General features: G+C 37.6%; 1 protein-coding gene across 1 annotated transcript in view; it reads right to left on the bottom strand.

The window, feature by feature from the left end:
• Positions 1–18,433, bottom strand: part of LOC136855409 (uncharacterized) — an 866,344-nt gene that overhangs the window by 213,420 nt on the left and 634,491 nt on the right. Inside the window, 2 exon segments of the mRNA XM_067132403.1 lie at positions 8,540–8,982; positions 9,296–10,643. Of these exon segments, the coding sequence (XP_066988504.1) occupies positions 8,540–8,982; positions 9,296–10,576 (1,724 nt within the window). The 5' untranslated portion in view covers positions 10,577–10,643.

Genomic DNA, 18,433 nt, shown 5'->3' with positions numbered 1-18,433 from the left:
GTGGTAAAGCCTGAAGAAAAATATGGTCTTGCTGTTGAGAGATATAAAGAGAGAGAGAGAGAGAGAGAGAGAGAGAGAGAGAGAGAGAGAAGAGAGAGAGAGAATGACATACTTGCAGACAGAAAAGTGCAGTGCCCTCAAAGTCGTTTGGAGAATTAGTGAAGAGCTCCAGAAGCAACCTAACACTTGAAAAGGAAAAAGATAATAAATAAGAAATTTAATCCTAAAATGCACACAGGAATTAGGTCTTAACGTGACTGCTAATTTCTTTGATATGAAAGTGGACAAAGACCATAAAACATAACTTAAAAAACACACCAACTCGCTATTGTTATCAGAATAATAACGCTAGCGGAGGAAAGTCTAAAACCAAAAGTCAAAAAAGGGAGAAGGAAAATCCTCCAAATGTGAGGGAAGGGCGGGGGAGGGGATTAAGGGAGGGCCTGGCATTTACTGTATGGGTCCGCCTGGGAGGAGGAGACCTTGGGAGGAGGTGGAGGAGGAGAATCAGGAATGGAGGAGGGAAAAAAAAAGCGTTCCCAGAGAGAACAAGGTCACATGAGAACAACCACTGAAGGCGCAAGGTCGCCCACCATGTCCCCTACACAGAAGAGGGAACTTGAATTTCTACAAGATAATTAACACTGTAACGAAGGACAAACGTTATCACATACGAACAACATCATAAAACCACAACGATAGCAAGTACAATGATGTACTTAGTTTCAGAATTTTGCAATGCATCTTGATGTAAGAGAGTACATATGAATGGTCACGCAGCGGATAATGAATAGAAATATATGCAATTACAGATATCAAATAAAAGTTTCGCCAGCCATGCGTACGTTTTGTTTTTCTTTTAACTTGATAAAATACCTGCCAAAGAAGAAACTGCAACCGTAACCCACGTCTTATAATTAGGTTCTCACTTTCTCAGTGACCTGAATAAATTAAACTTCCTGTAATTTGCCTCTTAATCATCAATTTTGTAATAATACAATTTCGTACATAGATAATACGTTGCTTAAAATTCCGCAAAACTATAACCCACAAACGGTTTCATCCAATAGTTTGTAATACTACTTTCCCATACGAGTGATTTAAAATAATAAAATGTGTACCCTACTCAGTGTCAAAACACACACACACAATTCAAAAGAAGCAAAACTTGAAACAATTGGTAGTTCCCTCATTAAAAAATCCTGCTAAAACAAACGAAGAAATATGAAATCAATTACACGATCATGACAAGCTGAAGGCCAATATTCTGCAGACAAAGGTTTCAAATTACATCCAATACCAGACATGCATTATACTCATTAGCTGCGGCATGCTCATGAGGAAACTGACGAGGTTTAGTTTAAAGTTTTTCTTTACCTTATTATTTCCTTTTGCGTTACTAACGGCGAACGAATGACTCGCAGAAAACTGATTTAAGTGAATGCAGTGACCAAACTAACGCAAACACTAGGCACTGAGTGAAAATGACAGCAAACCAAAACACAAAATCACCAACAAAATCACACGAGAAATATCTCAAAACCAGTCATACGCAATGAAAGCATGCGGCATGAAAAGTCGAACGCCAAGTATAAAAAAAAAAAGCCCGCTTTCTAAGTATATTTAGAAGCACGGCCCATACTCTCTACACACAATAATCCAAACATTTTCACGTGGCCTCCAAATAAAGCCAGTAGCAACAAAAGACACTGATGCGACAAGGCTTCTCATACAACATTATCTTTACATTCTACCGAGTTCCTGGTTAAATTGCAGAACGTGACTTCATCAAGAAAGGAAGATGCATGAGCAACGGGCTACAAAAAATGTAAAATAAATAATGGACAGACGAACGTGTCTCACCACTGACACCATGCTAAATCAATTACATCACTCACGAAGCATCTACGAAGCATCCACTTATGATGAAAGAGAGACCCCCAAAATGATGTGATCTCATGCTGTAACAATATAGGCTACCTACCACAATGATTTGATCTCATGGTCTGACAATGTACCTTCCAAAATGATTTGATCTCATGACCTGACAACGTACTCACCAAAATTGTTTGATCTCATGCTCTGACAATGTACTTTCCAAAATGATTTGATTTCATTCCTTGACAATGTACCTTCCACAATTTTGATCTCATGCCCTGACAATGTACCTTCCAAAATGATTTGATCTCATGCTCTGACAATGTACCTTCCAAAATGATTGATCTCCTGCCCTGACAATGTATCTTCCACAATGATTTGATCTCATGCTCTGACAATGTACCTTCCAAGTTGATCTGATCTCATGCCCTGACAATAATGTACCTTCGAAAATGATTTGATCTCATGCCTTGACAATGTACCTTCGACAATGATTTGATCTCATGCTCTGACAATATACCAAAGACGAAACAAATGAAGAACCAAATAGTACCATATCAATACAGCGCTCAGGAAGAGGATGCCTTTCTAGCCAACCAAGTAGCCTGGTCTTTACCGGTTTGAAGGAAGCGAAATAAATACGTATGCGCAGAACATCAGGATAATCTCAGGGACTAGGAATAAGAAAGACGACAGCAACGGCATAAAAGTTTTCTCTCTCAATATACCGAGTGTCACAGCTTGTGAAAGATATCCAATAGAACTAACAAATATTTGTTCCACAGTCGTATACTTGCCTATAGCTTTTACACTGCATCATCCCACCTTAGGAAAACGGCTCTTTATGTTAACAAAACCAGTAACAATCTCTACTTAAGCTGCACTGCCCTCATTTTCCTCCTCTTCGTAAAAACAACGCGAGGCGTTAAAAAAAAATCCAAAAACTAACTGCCAACGCTTCGATATGGGAGGGACAAATCAATCAAAAGCAATGACATTTTACACGAGAAAAAATAAATTGCACCAAGCAGTGAAATCGCAAAACACACGACAACAAAACACAACAATAATTATGAAAAACAATGACAAAGTTGATACGCACGAAACAAAATAAATAACGACTTGGCTTGAGGAGGATATGAAGAAAAATGGGAAAGCAATTACGACATCAATTATCAACGGAGAATAGAAAGAATTATACAAGACTCTATAGGAGGTTTAATTACATGAGAAATAAATCAATTGGAAGAAGAACATGGGAACACAAACTGGCTCCCCTTGGCCACATAAGCAGGAATAAATATTTAAGCGAGTAAATTAGCTCTAATCAGCACATCCTTATTCAGGGTAAAAACATATATCAAAACATTACACAAACATGACAGAACGCTTCTGACCCTTGGTTAGACCAGCACAGACGAATGAGTTCACTTTCACGGAATTGTTCTTTGTTAACATTTTATCTTTCATTGTGTTCGTTATTTTTATCACTGCGAATTTCCATGTTCCAATTCTACCTCATCACAAAAGCTTGCACACTTTTAAAAGTGTGCGTGACTATCCAGTTCAATTCCTTTTTATCTTATTTCTAAGACAGTTTCTAGATAGTGACCGCCACGGGTTTTAACCCGGTATGTAGCCACCTTTGAGGAGTGTTTAGTACAAGGCCGTTGGGGATTACCGTAAAAACATAAACAAATATCATAAAGATAATGACCCCCAAGAAATATCATTCCTAGATAACGACCCCCGAAAACCCTTGGGGGTCACCGTCTAGGAAAGATCCTATTTCTTTCAGAACTTGATTTCTTTTACAGGTGCTTCAACATACTAACTCTTGTGTTGCAAATTCTTTCCAAATACACAAAACAGTGGCACTAAAATGGTCAAAAGAATTCAGGATATTTCCGAAGCGGGAGCTTGTCAGTTAAGCTTCCGCATTCAGCATATTTTTCCACTCTCAGCTGGTTCAGGGAAAATCAGAGGTAAATACTACGTCAAATTAGTATCTGATAAAAATCATACACAAAAGTGAATACTTTATATATATTTTAAAGTTTATATTTCTTTTTTATATTTTTGTTTAATTTTTTTATTGATTTATATTTGTTTTTATTTTCATCTTATTTCATTTCATATAGCCTAGTTTGTTTCCACTTTTATTTCCTTTATTTTTTATTTTTCTGTTTATTTGCTGTTATTGTATTTCTTTAAAATTTACTGACATACAATGAATGAGATTGTCCATTTTGATTTAAATACCCTAAAGGAACGGAATCACTACATCATAAGATAACTCATGAATCCTCCACCGTGATTTTTTGAAGAACTGGAAACTCACATGAGAAAGATAACTAGTCAACTACCTTCTTTGATTGAATGAACACAGCACCTAAATCCACATACACAGTCATGTAGGCTAATCACTCCCGTAGATAAGAGAAGAGAGGAACAACTTTATGAAGGTAAAGTCATTAAACTCACCGAGCCTCACTGTCACAGGGGGGAGGGGGGGAGTAGTGGGAAGGGGATGTGGGTGAACGAACGAGAGGAGTACGTGTGGGGAGAAAACTGGTCTCGGGATAAGTACTGAATAATAATAATACACGGACATCGACACCCTGTCAACACAGGCTATGTCAGAAAGGGGATAGCTGTGTTGTGATGGTCTGGTTAATTAAACATGATGAGTGTTGTCCGTGAACCTTCATCACAGAACAACTGGGATCTCTGTCCGGATATATGAGAAAATAAAGCTCCCGTCGACAGACAGAAAACCAAGTCTGGAAGAACTCTGGACGCCTAAACCCCGTACAAAACAGGAACAAGTACAATGACGGAGCCAAGAAAAAATCAGAAACAAATTCTATTTTGCGGAGCACGAGCTTCGAACAATCCTTTTCTACTGCCAACCAATTTTGGATGCAGAAATACCACCGGCGACCCCAGGGTGACACCTGACCCAATTCTCCCCAAGGGGTTTGGATACACGGCCTCGCCATCAATACGTAAGACCAGGGTCGCCTTCAGAAGACCTCTCGGTTCCTCCAGCTCCTGATGCACAAGCCTTAAGGCTGAAATACCTACGACCTCGGAGGACAAAATGGCACTAATAGACGACCCCGCAGCCATCCCCAACCCCCAGGGTCACGTTTCAAATCTGGTTATTTTATAAACTAAATTACAGAGCACAGTTTAGGGACTGCAAGGCCATTGTTCTCCAAAAACCACAAATGGAACACAACCGATATGTTTCGACCTTGTGCGCTTGCTGTTCAACACTTCGAGTATTAGCAAGTGTCTGCAAAACACCGACCTCACGAGAGAGAGAGAGAGAGAGAGAGAGAGAGAGAGAGAGAGAGATACACAATTCGAAAACGTGAAAATATCTTTCATGAATACACGGAAATATTTACGAAAGTACGCATAAAAGGTACTTTTTTAAGTAACGGGCATAAAATATATTCAGATCAAGGTATTTATATATTTCCCCACCCACCACCTCCAAGAGAACAAGACGGATGGACGATATGCATACGTGCATATGTACATATATAAATATTATGTATATATATATATATATATATATATATATATATATATATATATATATATATATATATATATATATATATATACACAAACAAGTTTACAATCTCACTGCCCATTCACATTGTCTCAAGTCAAAATTATAATTTTATTATATGATTCGTTTTCATCTTTGTTAAGCTCTCTAACTTTTTAAAGGTTTTTAAAAATTTATGTCCAAACAAATGAAAGACAACTTTCAAAACTGCAAGACAAACACTTCAAATACTGAGCTAAACACCACCACAAATTTGAGATATTATTTTCGGGTTTTGCTATTTAGTTCTTCCTTATTCTTTCTCAATTAACCTTTGATTTCAGTTAAGAAACTATGAAAATACCAGATGGACTGATATCCAACATCACTCGTAAACACATCCCGCGTTCCTAACAATTACCTATTCTCACTGAAGCATACAACCTAACAGAGATTCGTTTCCTGAAAAAAAAACGATGAGTATACAAACTTTACCCAAATCGAAACTTAAAGCAAATAGTTGAAAAAATCCCCAATTCACTCCCTCTCACTCGCACAAACACAGAGGGAGGGATTTTGGGTCGTTCGAAGTGTTTGCGGGACTTTCTCCATCCTCCTTTACCAACTTTATACATGTTTAGTTTATTTTCTCTTTCTGGTTCCTCTTTCTTTTTTATACCCTTTCCTGACACATCGCCGAACCGACTGACGAAGAAGTGAACATGAGAAACGTCTCTAAACAAAATTTTTATTTCCATATAGCGTGCAATTATACTTACTGTCATCTCCTTTATACAGAAATGCTTACAAATTCCCTAACCTTCCAAGCACAAAGTAGGCTACAAAAGACATAAAACCTCCTCCTAAACACCAAGCAGGCAACCAAGTTCCAAGAAAGTTACCAAACGCTGCGCTACATACGTTCTCCAACATAAAAGTCAACACCCACAAACTTATTTCGCCTGGAATACGTCATTGAAAAGCACCATACCCTGGCAAAATTTTATGCGCAGATGCATTGGTGGGGGCATTGCAAACAACTGTCAGGAAATAACGATCAGCCAAGAGGCTGTAAGTTTTCCTGGAAGTGGTTCGAGTATGTGCAACACTGATATCGGGGTTGCTGCAACGAGACGCCGCCTTAGCAAGGTGTACCCCCGAGGCGTTCCTGCCTCTCTCTCTCTCTCTCTCTCTCTCTCTCTCTCTCTCTCTCTCTCTCTCTCTCTCTCTCTCAGACGTGGCAAGAAGACCTGATCGAAACCAGCTCCTTTATGAATCTGACCATACCCAGTCGTCAACTCCACTCACCAATGCACTCTCTCCACCGGTCCCTGTACTGCTCTTCATCTCACTACAAAGCAACGTAACCGAGATCAGGCAAAACTGCAGTATAATAACAGTCTTTTCAAGATTTTTGGAGACCTTTCTCTCCTGAGGAAATGCATTCTCTCATTCTTCCACGTCTCGAATCTATCCTATTCGGTCTCCCGTAGCTTACTAGCATCTTAAACTGCAAGATAAAAACTCGAATCTTATTAAAATTTCTTATAACGATCTCATATTCTACTCTGGGACAGTTGCTCCATTAGCTCAGTGTTCATGCTGTGCAGGATATTTCATGATTCTGGCGATCCTTCGCATTCAGATCTTGCCAGACTATGCTATCCACTACGCAACTTCAGGTATGCAGTTAATTCTAGCAGTCTTGCCTTATTCTTCTCTAAAGTTCAATGCCACACAGTGTTCTCTAAGTTTCATTCCTTTGGTGACCACAATGGAAAATGATCTTCATCTGTGTGTGTAGCTAACGCCAGAAGTTAACCAGGTGCCAATGCTTTTTGCTGTGCAAATTAACACGAATCTCACTTCAAAGTTTGTTATTTCTCTTATTGATTTGACTTTATTTCCCTTATTTTGTTTTCTTTGTTATTACTAATTTCATGGTTTATTCTTTACTTTCCAATTTCCTTGTTCTGCTTTCCTAACCGGGCCCTTGGGCTTAAACATTGCAGTTCGAATAATAATAATAATAATAATAATAATAATAATAATAATAATAAAAACAATGCGGTCGATTCACTGTCGTATACTAATTGATCAGTCTAATAATTCTGAATTCACATTAAATAACAGTTTTTACATGTGATAGACATCAATTTTATTTCCTCAGTTGTTACTGAGGTCCTCACAAATGTATCTTAATGCAACGATTAATAAAAAAAAAAAAAGGTGGCAACTATTCGATTTGCTGGAATTTTACCTTTCCGTCGAAAAGCGATGTGAAAGCACCTTCAAAGTTAATATGTAAACTTTCAAATATTCAGTTGCTGAAGAGGTTTAAGGCAATATGAAATGAAGTGCAGCATTCTGATAAACCGGTCCAGCATAAATGCATTCTCTTTCTTCAAATGAGTCAATGAGTGACTAAATCTACCTTCTTTTATCTTTGGTGAAAATAACAGCTGTCATATAAACAACAAATGAAATACACTTTCCTTCAAGAACAGTCTGAACTACCTAAAGAGAAAGCATGCTCACAGGGAATGACACCACGAATTCACTGGTAAAAACAACATCCACATTCTCTAGATTCATTCAGCAAGTTTCGCAGGATATTTCCTCAAGCAGAAATCACATGAATTTATCTATTTTTGAACGCGCACACACGCACGCGCGCACTATATATACTATATATATATATATATATATATATATATATATATATATATATGTATATATATATATATATATATATATATATATATATATATATATATATTATATATATTATTATATATATATATATATATATATATATATATATATATATATATATATAATATATATTATATATATATATATATTATATATATATTATATATATATATATATATATATATATATATATATATATATATATATATATATATATATATATAATATGTTTCTACCATAAAATCCTACGTACACACCACCAGCAGTTATTCTTCGATTCATCAAGTTATACAAAAATAGGTCCTAAATACAAAAGAAAGAGTGACGAACACAACATTAAACCATAATAAAGTTTTTTTTGAAGACCCATCTCAGACTTACCTTCTAGATCCAAAGGGCCAAGGGCTATCAGGTGGAGGTCTCAAGGGGGACCCTGGCACAGGAGCTGGAGGTGGAAAGTGCCCAGGTGCCAAATGGGGTCCGGGGGGAGGTGGTGGAGGAACATGAAGAGGCATAGGGGGTGGAGGCGGCGGTGGTCCAGCAGGCCCCGGGGGCGGAGGCCCTAACATGCCTCCCAAAGGTCGCACTGCCGACGGCAGCGTTGAATAAGGAGGCGGAACATGCGAGTGCAACAGGTCCGGGAGCTGGGCATCGTGGGCAACGGTTGGCAGGGCCACGGAGGCATCTCCCACTTCGGTCTGATTCCCTTGGGCAGGAGCAGCCCCTGATCGATGAGCACGTCGCTCCCTTCGCTCCCGACGCCGTTCGCGACGGCGCTCTCGCTCCTCTCGCCTCGCCTCCTGCAGGAGGTGGTGCTGCTGCAGCTGCAGATGCTGCTGGCTTTCAGGTTGTCCCTGATGCGGATGCTGCTGCAAGAGCGGCTGTTGCCCCTGACCATACTGCTGCTGCACAGTCTCCTGCAGCCCCTGCAGACTTAAGGGCTGCTGCTGCAGATGGTGAGACACGGACTGGGGGACCTGGGCCCCTGAGTTATGATTGTGATGATTGTGATGGTGATGTTGGTGTGTTGGGGCTGGAATCTGTTGCTGGTGGTGTATGTGGTGGTGTTGGGGCTGGGAGGAGCTGCTGCTGTTGCTGCTGCTGATGGTGTTGAGACCGTGACGGAGGTGGTGGGACTTGCTGCTGCTGCTGTTGTGGTTCCTCTATGACCACCTGCGGCAGCTGATGTGCAGAGGACTCGCACCTACCGCTGCTGGTGGGTCTGATGGGGTTCGGCTTAGGTGGTCTGGGCGAGGGTCTGGGAGCTGCTGAAGGGGCTAGGTTAATTGGTTTGGCTTGTTGCTGTTGTTGGAGGTTCGAGGTTGTATCATAACCACTGATACTCGGCGTGGGCGTTGTTGTAGGCGTAGGTACAATCCTAACACTGGACACTTTGGTTAGTGCACTCACAGTGGGAGCCGCTGAAACAGTGGACGTCCCACATAATACGACACTTGACACACTACTGGCGACGGAGACGCCACTCAGCAAGGGCACTCGAGACACTCTGGCACTGGATGGCATCCTTGAATGTGCCGCGACAGAGACACTGTTGGCTGCAGAGGGCCGCGCGGCTCCTCCGGCCTCCACCATGGTTTCTCGCATACTGGCGTTTGTACCAGTGACCGCAGACGCGCATACCTCCCACCCAGACACCGTTTTCTGTGGCGGCCGCGTTTTCTGTGAGGTGCCGTAGGGCGAGGCACCATTACCCACTGTCATCTCGTCCGATTCCATCGCGCCATCTTCATCCTCCTCCTCACCATCGTGACTGTACTCGGCAGGATCACTCACAATCACCGATTCGCCATTGGCTCTCTTTCTATCAGCACTACTATCATCCTCTTCGCCATCGTCTTCCTTTTCCGGTTCTCTCTCGTCGATCGTTTCTTTCGATTCGATTTCTCTCGCAGTTTCCACCGACGCCGCGCTTTTTTCCTCATCACCGCTACTGGATGGATCGGATAAAACAGCACCACCCTTACCGTCATCATCATCATCACCATCATCATCATCATGTACTTTGATCACTCTCACACTTCCTATATGGTGCCTCCAAGGCGATGCACCGAATTTCTCTTCCAGCAAAGGGAAACTAGTTCGACGAGCGTGTGCGGCGAGGATGGGCGTGGGTGGTAGAGATTTGGGCTGTCGACTGAGAGAGGACAGAACGTGCTCCTCCGGGGGAAGGGTCCTCACATGCACGCTCACCAAAGGCCGGCGACTGCCCGGACCCGCTTCCCCCAATGATTCTAGGTCGAATCCGACGTTGTCAAATCCTCCAGAGTTTCTCTTGGGCACTGGCTCTGGGGGATAGTGGCGGAGGAGAAGAGAAGCATCCAAAGAGTGGGGCCCGCCGTTTGGGGGATTCAGGAGGCCCACTCTGGAGATCCGTCGAGGGTCCTCCATAGTGATCATGGCCTCACGCCCAACCCCAGAGACACTCTTAAGGTAGTTCTCATCGAGGATTCCTCATGCTGATGCCCTGCGAAAGAAATAAAACATTGATTAAATATATGCTTTGCCATAAATTAAAACTGATTTCAAGTACAGGATTATGTGGTACTGAAGGATAATGAAAATAACTGGGTGATTGTGTGTTCAATTAAGTGAGAGTGAGAAAAAGGAAAAAATATGTGTGTGTGTATAATCATGCTCTTTTATTTCACGTGGGAAAAGTCTTTTCCTTTTCGTGCACATTTACAGAAAATTATTCTGGGTATTTGCTTTCTTTTATGGAATAAGAGTTTTTCCTGGATACTAAAAGGAAGTCAAGAATTTTTCTTATATCTCAAAAAATCATAAGAATTGAAGACATTTTACGAAGAAGATAAAACACTCATGGAAATGGAAAGAGATTTCTCATACAAAAATCAAATATATTGTTTGTTTGGAGAAAGTATTAAACATGTCCAAATTTCGAAGGGATGCTTCCTTCAAACTCCTAAGGTCATTTGATAACATAGGTGATATACGTTTCGAAAGGAGATATGGAATGATATAGCCCAAAATTTATTATTTCTTCATAGTCAATTGCATTATATATAATATATATATTTATATATATATATATATATAATATATATATATATATATATATATATATATATATATATATATAATTATATATAAAATACAAGTCGAAAGTCTTGATATCCCCCTTTTATTTTCATGTGCGGATCTCTTACATACTTCATACAACAACCATTGTAGAAATACAAAAAATATTTTATATATATATATATATATATATATATATATATATATATATATATATATATAATATATACATATACTGTATATATATGTGTGTATTAGCCTCCTCCTCATAGTTCTCAACCAAGTACGTCTGGGTCTTACACTTTTTTTGGGTGACCAAAGGAGGCCAGCTGACACTATCACGTACTATTTCTCTTGGGGTTGTGTGGGGGACATGTCCGAGCCATTTCCATCTCTCTTTCATCATATTTCATCTTTATGTGGAGCTCCGTAATTTCCCTTATGGTATCACCTCTCACTCTACCCTGTCGTCGGATCTCGAATTCTTTCCATTCATTTTTTATTCGAATTCTTAGTTAAGTAAAGGAAAACGTCTACCTGAATATACAAAAGACAGTTTCTTTACAGCTCCTCGCGGCATATTTAACTGCACTGAATTGAATATAGAATTTAGGCCAAAGGCCAAGCTCTGGGACCTATGAGGTCATCCACAGCTGAAATGGAAATTGACAGTAATGGGTATGAAAGGTGTAACAGGAGGAAACTTCACAGTTGCACTATGAATCAATTTTTGGGAGAGGAAGAATTTAAGGAGGTACAGTAAAAGGAACGAAAGGCGTTGCAGCTAGGGGCCGAAGGCACGCTGCAAAGAACCTTAAGTAATGCCTACAGTACACCACATGAGGTGCACTGACGGCACTACCCCCCTACGGAGGACATATCTAATAGCATTCAGTTCTAACGACTTTTCTTCTCAACCTGGCTATGATCCATCATAGCTGACTAACTACCAAGCGTAAATTTCCCTGATTAGGTCGACAGATGCGCATCGGTTTTAACGGAACTTGCCTAAATCGTTACGGCTCCTTCGTCTTTCGGATACCGAACTACTATAGATCTCTTGCTGGTGGGGTCAGCGTTGAACTACTACAGTACGAAGTCAAATTCCTGTTAACCACTGAGCCCACCTCTCTCTCTCTCTCTCTCTCTCTCTCTCTCTCTCTCTCTCTCTCTCTACGATAACATGAAAGTCAGCTCCGTAGAATATGACCTCCATCAACAATCGATGGTTTATCAAGAAAGATGAGCGGAAGTTTGTGATGTCCTCCTCTGCCTCTTCCTCCACAGGCACACTTCAAATCAAATCTATCTCTCCTTCCTCGGCCTTTCAGATAGGATCCCTACGACCAACAGAACAATGAATGGTCTAGGAGGAGGGGAGGGACGGGTTGCGGGAGGGCGATCAACACAAAAGTTCCCCCTTTTTCCCATCCGATTGTTCTTCTTCAAGTAATTACTCGAGTGACCTTTATAGTATCTCCTATTGCAGAACATCCTGTGTGACGGTTCAGAGACGCCTGACCATTCTTTCTTCTTTTCATAATACGGCCTCTACAAAGGTATGTGTGTGTGTGTGTGTGTGTGTGTGTGTGTGTGTGTGTGTGTGTGTGTGTGTGTGTGTGTGTGTGTGTTTTCAAGAGCGGAAGTTCTTCAAGGTTAAGTTCTACCAATATATCTGACGTCCTTAAAACTTGGATCTACTTCTAATACAACTATAATGCAATTAAGGTCAAATGATATCAGTACAGGAATTTGATAACCAAGCTGCTTCTTAAATTGTAAAGCTCCGTCATAATCCTAATTAAAGACCACATTTGAGGGAATACAACTCCAATAAATTCTGAAACTACTATAATGAACTGGGCTCGAAGGCCACATATTTACAAAAAAAATGTCACTAAGTGTTCTTATAATGCTTTCATGCAGAAAATAAATCGTGATTACGAAGATAAAAAGACGACATCAGTAAATTGTACATATAATTATCCTAATTATTTCCATCTATATTACATTATCAACTATCAAAACTATCACAGAATAGTCATGTCTATTAAACTTTTGCTCTCTGAAATGACACTAAAAAAGGCAAGCGTCTTTAATATTAATAATTGCATTGAAAATAACAAAGAACGCACAATCATTAAATCTGCAGCTACACCATTACACTTAAAACTATCATTACTCAAATCGCAGTAATTTCAATCTGCTGGTAACTATTACCAATTACCATTCTCTTCCGTGCGATGAAGGAATATAATAATTCTCCTTTGTTCATAGCAAAATTTCATACATTGCTAACAAACTTAATCGCGTTGTCAGTTTAACTTGTGAAAATAGTGACAGAAATACTTCAAAGAATTCACACTTCAATAATGCTCTAAGAAAAACTTTCCTCACATATCATACTGACATGAGACAAGTAGGATTTGATATTACTTAAAAAGTAATAAAAATGCAAGGTCCGACAAATGATACAACTTACATATGTGTTTCATTAATGGAGATCAAGACTTTTTTTTTGTGAAGTAACCAAAACTGTTGAAGTAAGTACAGTATAAGCCAATATGAAGATATACGTGTACAAATACACGCACACTTTTCTGTATAGCTTTTATCACAAGATCTTCTGCCCCTACTTTAAGGTGTTTTCAAGCAAACTACAATGAAATAAAAGATTATAGAAGCAGTCTCGGTTTTATAAGTAAATACTGAGCTTGACGGGGTATATAACCATTTTAAAGCATAAAAAGGTCATTATATTTGCATTAAATCTTCCGACCATGAACAGTTGTTTGCAGGATTAACTCGGGTACATGCACAAACGAGGCGAGGTTAAGGACACTAAGCCGGATTACTGACAATTTTTAGTTTCTCTTTTGAATCTCCTTCGGAATCATATGCAGAATGGGGTCAAGTGCGTATAGACCTGAGCATAATAATATTTTCCTTTTTTTTAGTTTTAATAATGCAGATTTAAGGATATTTCTGTCATTACTGGTTTATTACCACATAGAGTTCTTGATAGACGAATTATAATAACGCAATCCTAAGGCAATCGAATGATTTAATTTACAGTTTTCCTGCCACCGCTCGAAGGTTGAGTGATCAGTTTTCTCTGGTATACTTTTGAGAACATACAGAATAAGTGATCCTCCATTTTTTAAAATGAAACTCAAAACAGATAGGATATTGTCAAGCACTTTTTACATTGAACATATTTTAGTTTTGCCATACTGTCACGAATTCTTAACGACTATAAAATGCATAAAAAGGTAGAATCATGTGAGGTTTTGCATAACGTATCGACTGGCAATGAGCTGAAGTGGGTGACAAACGTTCTTCAGTGAACGAAAGATTATTAGTTGAAGGGTACCTTATTACTCCCTTTAGAAACAATTTATGCGACTGTCTTGTTAAGTTGGACGCGTTACTGAAAAGTTTTCTTCTTAAAGAATCTGAAGTAAAATAAGCTCTTAAATAATTTGCAAAAGGCTAATTTTTGCATGACGAATTTGGTAACTGCATTTTCAACAAAGTATGTTCCACATGCATGTTGCAGTGAGTGGGAGTGCGAACGGTCATGAGGCTTCTGGACTATTTCCAGGAATAGTTTCTGGAACGTGGTCTCCCAAAAGGGTTGCGTTCATTTAAAGCACAAAAAGGTTTTGGTTGTCAGGCTCCTAAGTATACTTTATCCTTATTAACACTGCAAATAGTAAATACCTTTTACTCATCGAAATCAACTAAAAATTCGTCAAAATTGACCAACATACAGAGCACTGGCAAGTTTGAGTAACCGTTTTCCGGGATCTTTCCTATAGATAGTGACCGCCATGGTTTAACCCGGTATGCGCATCCACCATTGCGGCGTGCTTAGTACAATCCCGTTGAGGATTACCGTAAAAACAAACAAAACACTGTAAATATCAAAGATAATGACCCCAAGAAATATTACTCCTGGATAACGACCCCCGAAAACCCTTAGGGGTCACTTTCTGGGAAAGATAAGTTTTTCTAATTACATAATACAGATGGTGCTATATATAAAATAAAATTAAACTAGTGATACTAACCACAACGTGTAGAGTTCGGGACGCTTAGGCCGTACTATTTCGGCCGTGAACCTGTTAGGCCATCAAAACTTCAGACCATATGAAGTTTAGGCCTTACGACACGGCGGAAGCTCCTTGGGACGCCTTGTTTAGTACTAGCCCCTCGGGGATCAAAGTATCACATACACCATTTCAGCATTTTGCCAGTTTGGATGTTACGGCCTAAATGACTTACGGCAGAAATGACCAGGACCCAACGTGTAAGGGTCTACCTGAACGATATTTAACAGTATGGGATGAATAACTGTCTAAGTTGAATGGCTGCAACGCTTAAGAAATCGCAGTCACACCGTTCAATTCACTAGCAGACATAGATCAATTAAAGTCCATCGAAAATAAGGTTCGACCGATACGTCTTGTGTACTGGCCTCTGGCCACGCATTAACTGAAAGGAGGACGGCTTTCCCCCTAGTAACTGCACAAATCTTCACTTCGTTCTGATAACTACTTAACTAGCTTGAACTGCGGAACTGCGTTTTAGCAGTCGAGCTAAAGAAAAATCTTAAAAATTATAAATAAAATAGAAAGTTTATTTTAACTTCATATGTGTATTTATATACATATAATATGTATATTTATATACATGTATATAGGCTTTTAGCACTGCTGATAAGTGGAACGGGACATTTTATATGAAATGACGAAGTTATATATGACTAACAATCTTTGAACCAAAAATACGGCGATCTTAAATTTACCCTGTTATTATTAAACTTGGTAGTAGTATCATAAATAATAATACTAATCTAAAAAAAAATCGCATGATCTCATGATTTGATAAGAATTATTATATATAATTCATTTAAGCACACTTTGTGAGTGACCATTCATTTAAAAGAATACTTTATTTTTTCTTCTTTAATTTGGTTAATAATAATAAATCTTCTTAATAATAATCAAATTAAATAATAATAATAATTATTATGATTATTATCATTATTATTATTATTATTATTATTATTATTATTAGTAGTAGTAGTAGTAGTAGTAGTAGATGCTGCTACTAACCTCCAAATAACGGCGCTTGGAATAAGAACTAGCGCATTTAGACAGAGACCCCGTTACATTTGTAAAGTCAAAAATCGTAACCGCGGAAGTGACACTTCGGTGTCACGGGTAAAGACAACAGGTGTTAACTCACTTCCCGCATCGTACCCTCTTGCCAGCAGGGAAGTTATACACTGCCTGTAATTAAACAGGCGTAAGAGAACATACGACTTCATTCGCTTCGGCAGGTACTTTTTTTATTGTACTTACAAACAGTATCAAATCATACATACAAACGCCTAAAAAGCTTACTAAATTTATATATATGTATATGTATATGCAGTATATATTATAGATATTATATATAAATATATATTTACATATATAATATATATATATAATATATATTTATAATATATATATAAATATATATATTACATATATAATATAATATAATATATATTATATATATATAGTGTGTGTGTGGTTATGTGAACAATTTATTAAGCTTTCTGAAGCGTTTGTATATATATATTATATATATATGTACATATATATGTATAAATATACACATATATATATATATAAATATATATATATATATATAATATATATATATATATATATAATATATATATATATATATATATATATATATATATATATATATATATATATATATATATATGAATTTTATCACATAACCGTAACATTATTGTTTATTGGAACAAAATTAAGCCTTTTTGATGTCTTTCAATATGAATGTGTTGCCACAGGTCATACCTCGGATATAACATATTAACAAAATTAATTTTTATAAACGTTTAATAAATCAATACAAATGACTCAAACCAAATTTACGAAAAAAAGTCGTCGTTCCCCAACCATAAGTTTAGAAATTTAGATCGCTTTATTGTTAAATTCCAACTTCGAATTGCTTTTACTCTCTGTTCCTTTAGTTAATCTCATGGTTGTATAAAATATTTATATATATAGTTTACTCTTACTACATACAATATATACACATATGTATATGTATACTATATATAATTTATCATATACATATGACATTTTATATTCACAAAAAGTATACAAATGTCTTTCATATAACAAATTCGCTCAACTGTCATACTGTATTTTTATAAGTGATAAACGTAAGTCTGGGGGACTCGAACCACCGAACGGTTGGGGATATATCGTCGTTCCCCAACCATTCGGTATATATATATATAAAATTCCCATATATATATATCCGAGTTATGTGGCTCATATATAAACATTTATACATAAAAATACACTCTCATATATATATAATACTTTCTTGTAATCTGTCGCTGTATCGACGTTGATATAGTGTATATATTGTGTGTATATATAAACATTTATATATATAAATATATATATACATATATATAACATTCATATACACATAAAATATATATATATATATATATATATATATATATAAACATTCGTATATACATAAATATAAATATATATATATATATATATATATACATATATATATATATATATAAATATAAATAAATATATATATATATATATATATATATAAATTACACACATATATATTAATATAAATATATATATATATATATATATATATATATATATATATATATATATATACACACACCATGGATACAGCGACATATTACAAGATAGTATTTGGGTGACATCTGGCGTCATGACATCAGTTGACAAAAAAAAAAAAAAAAAAAAAAACGAGATTACTCTTTAACTTCCTTCCACTCGAGATATGTAAACGAACACGTGAACCAATTAAATAAATACAGACTATAATATACTCGAATTATCACTGAAGTACATTGATTAGGTATCTGCTTGGCAGTCCATTCTAAGTCTCGTGCATCCAGCTGCTCCCAAAACTTCACTTAATTAATGACAGAAGAAAAACCACAAGAAATAGAGTGAGTCACCAGAATGACCCCTGGCACGAGTGCACGCATGTGTTTGCACTCGGCTGGTTTGTGCGTGCGTCAAGAGCAAACGAATGCAAAAGTACAAATGTAAATATACACAGGACGACTACAGTACGACCCTCAATGCCGGGGAGAAAGAGGTGTGGAGGACA

Source organism: Macrobrachium rosenbergii, chromosome 31 (genome assembly GCF_040412425.1).
Source record: "Macrobrachium rosenbergii isolate ZJJX-2024 chromosome 31, ASM4041242v1, whole genome shotgun sequence".
NCBI classification, from domain to species: Eukaryota; Metazoa; Arthropoda; class Malacostraca; order Decapoda; family Palaemonidae; genus Macrobrachium; species Macrobrachium rosenbergii.
This window is presented reverse-complemented; position numbering and strand designations above follow the sequence as displayed.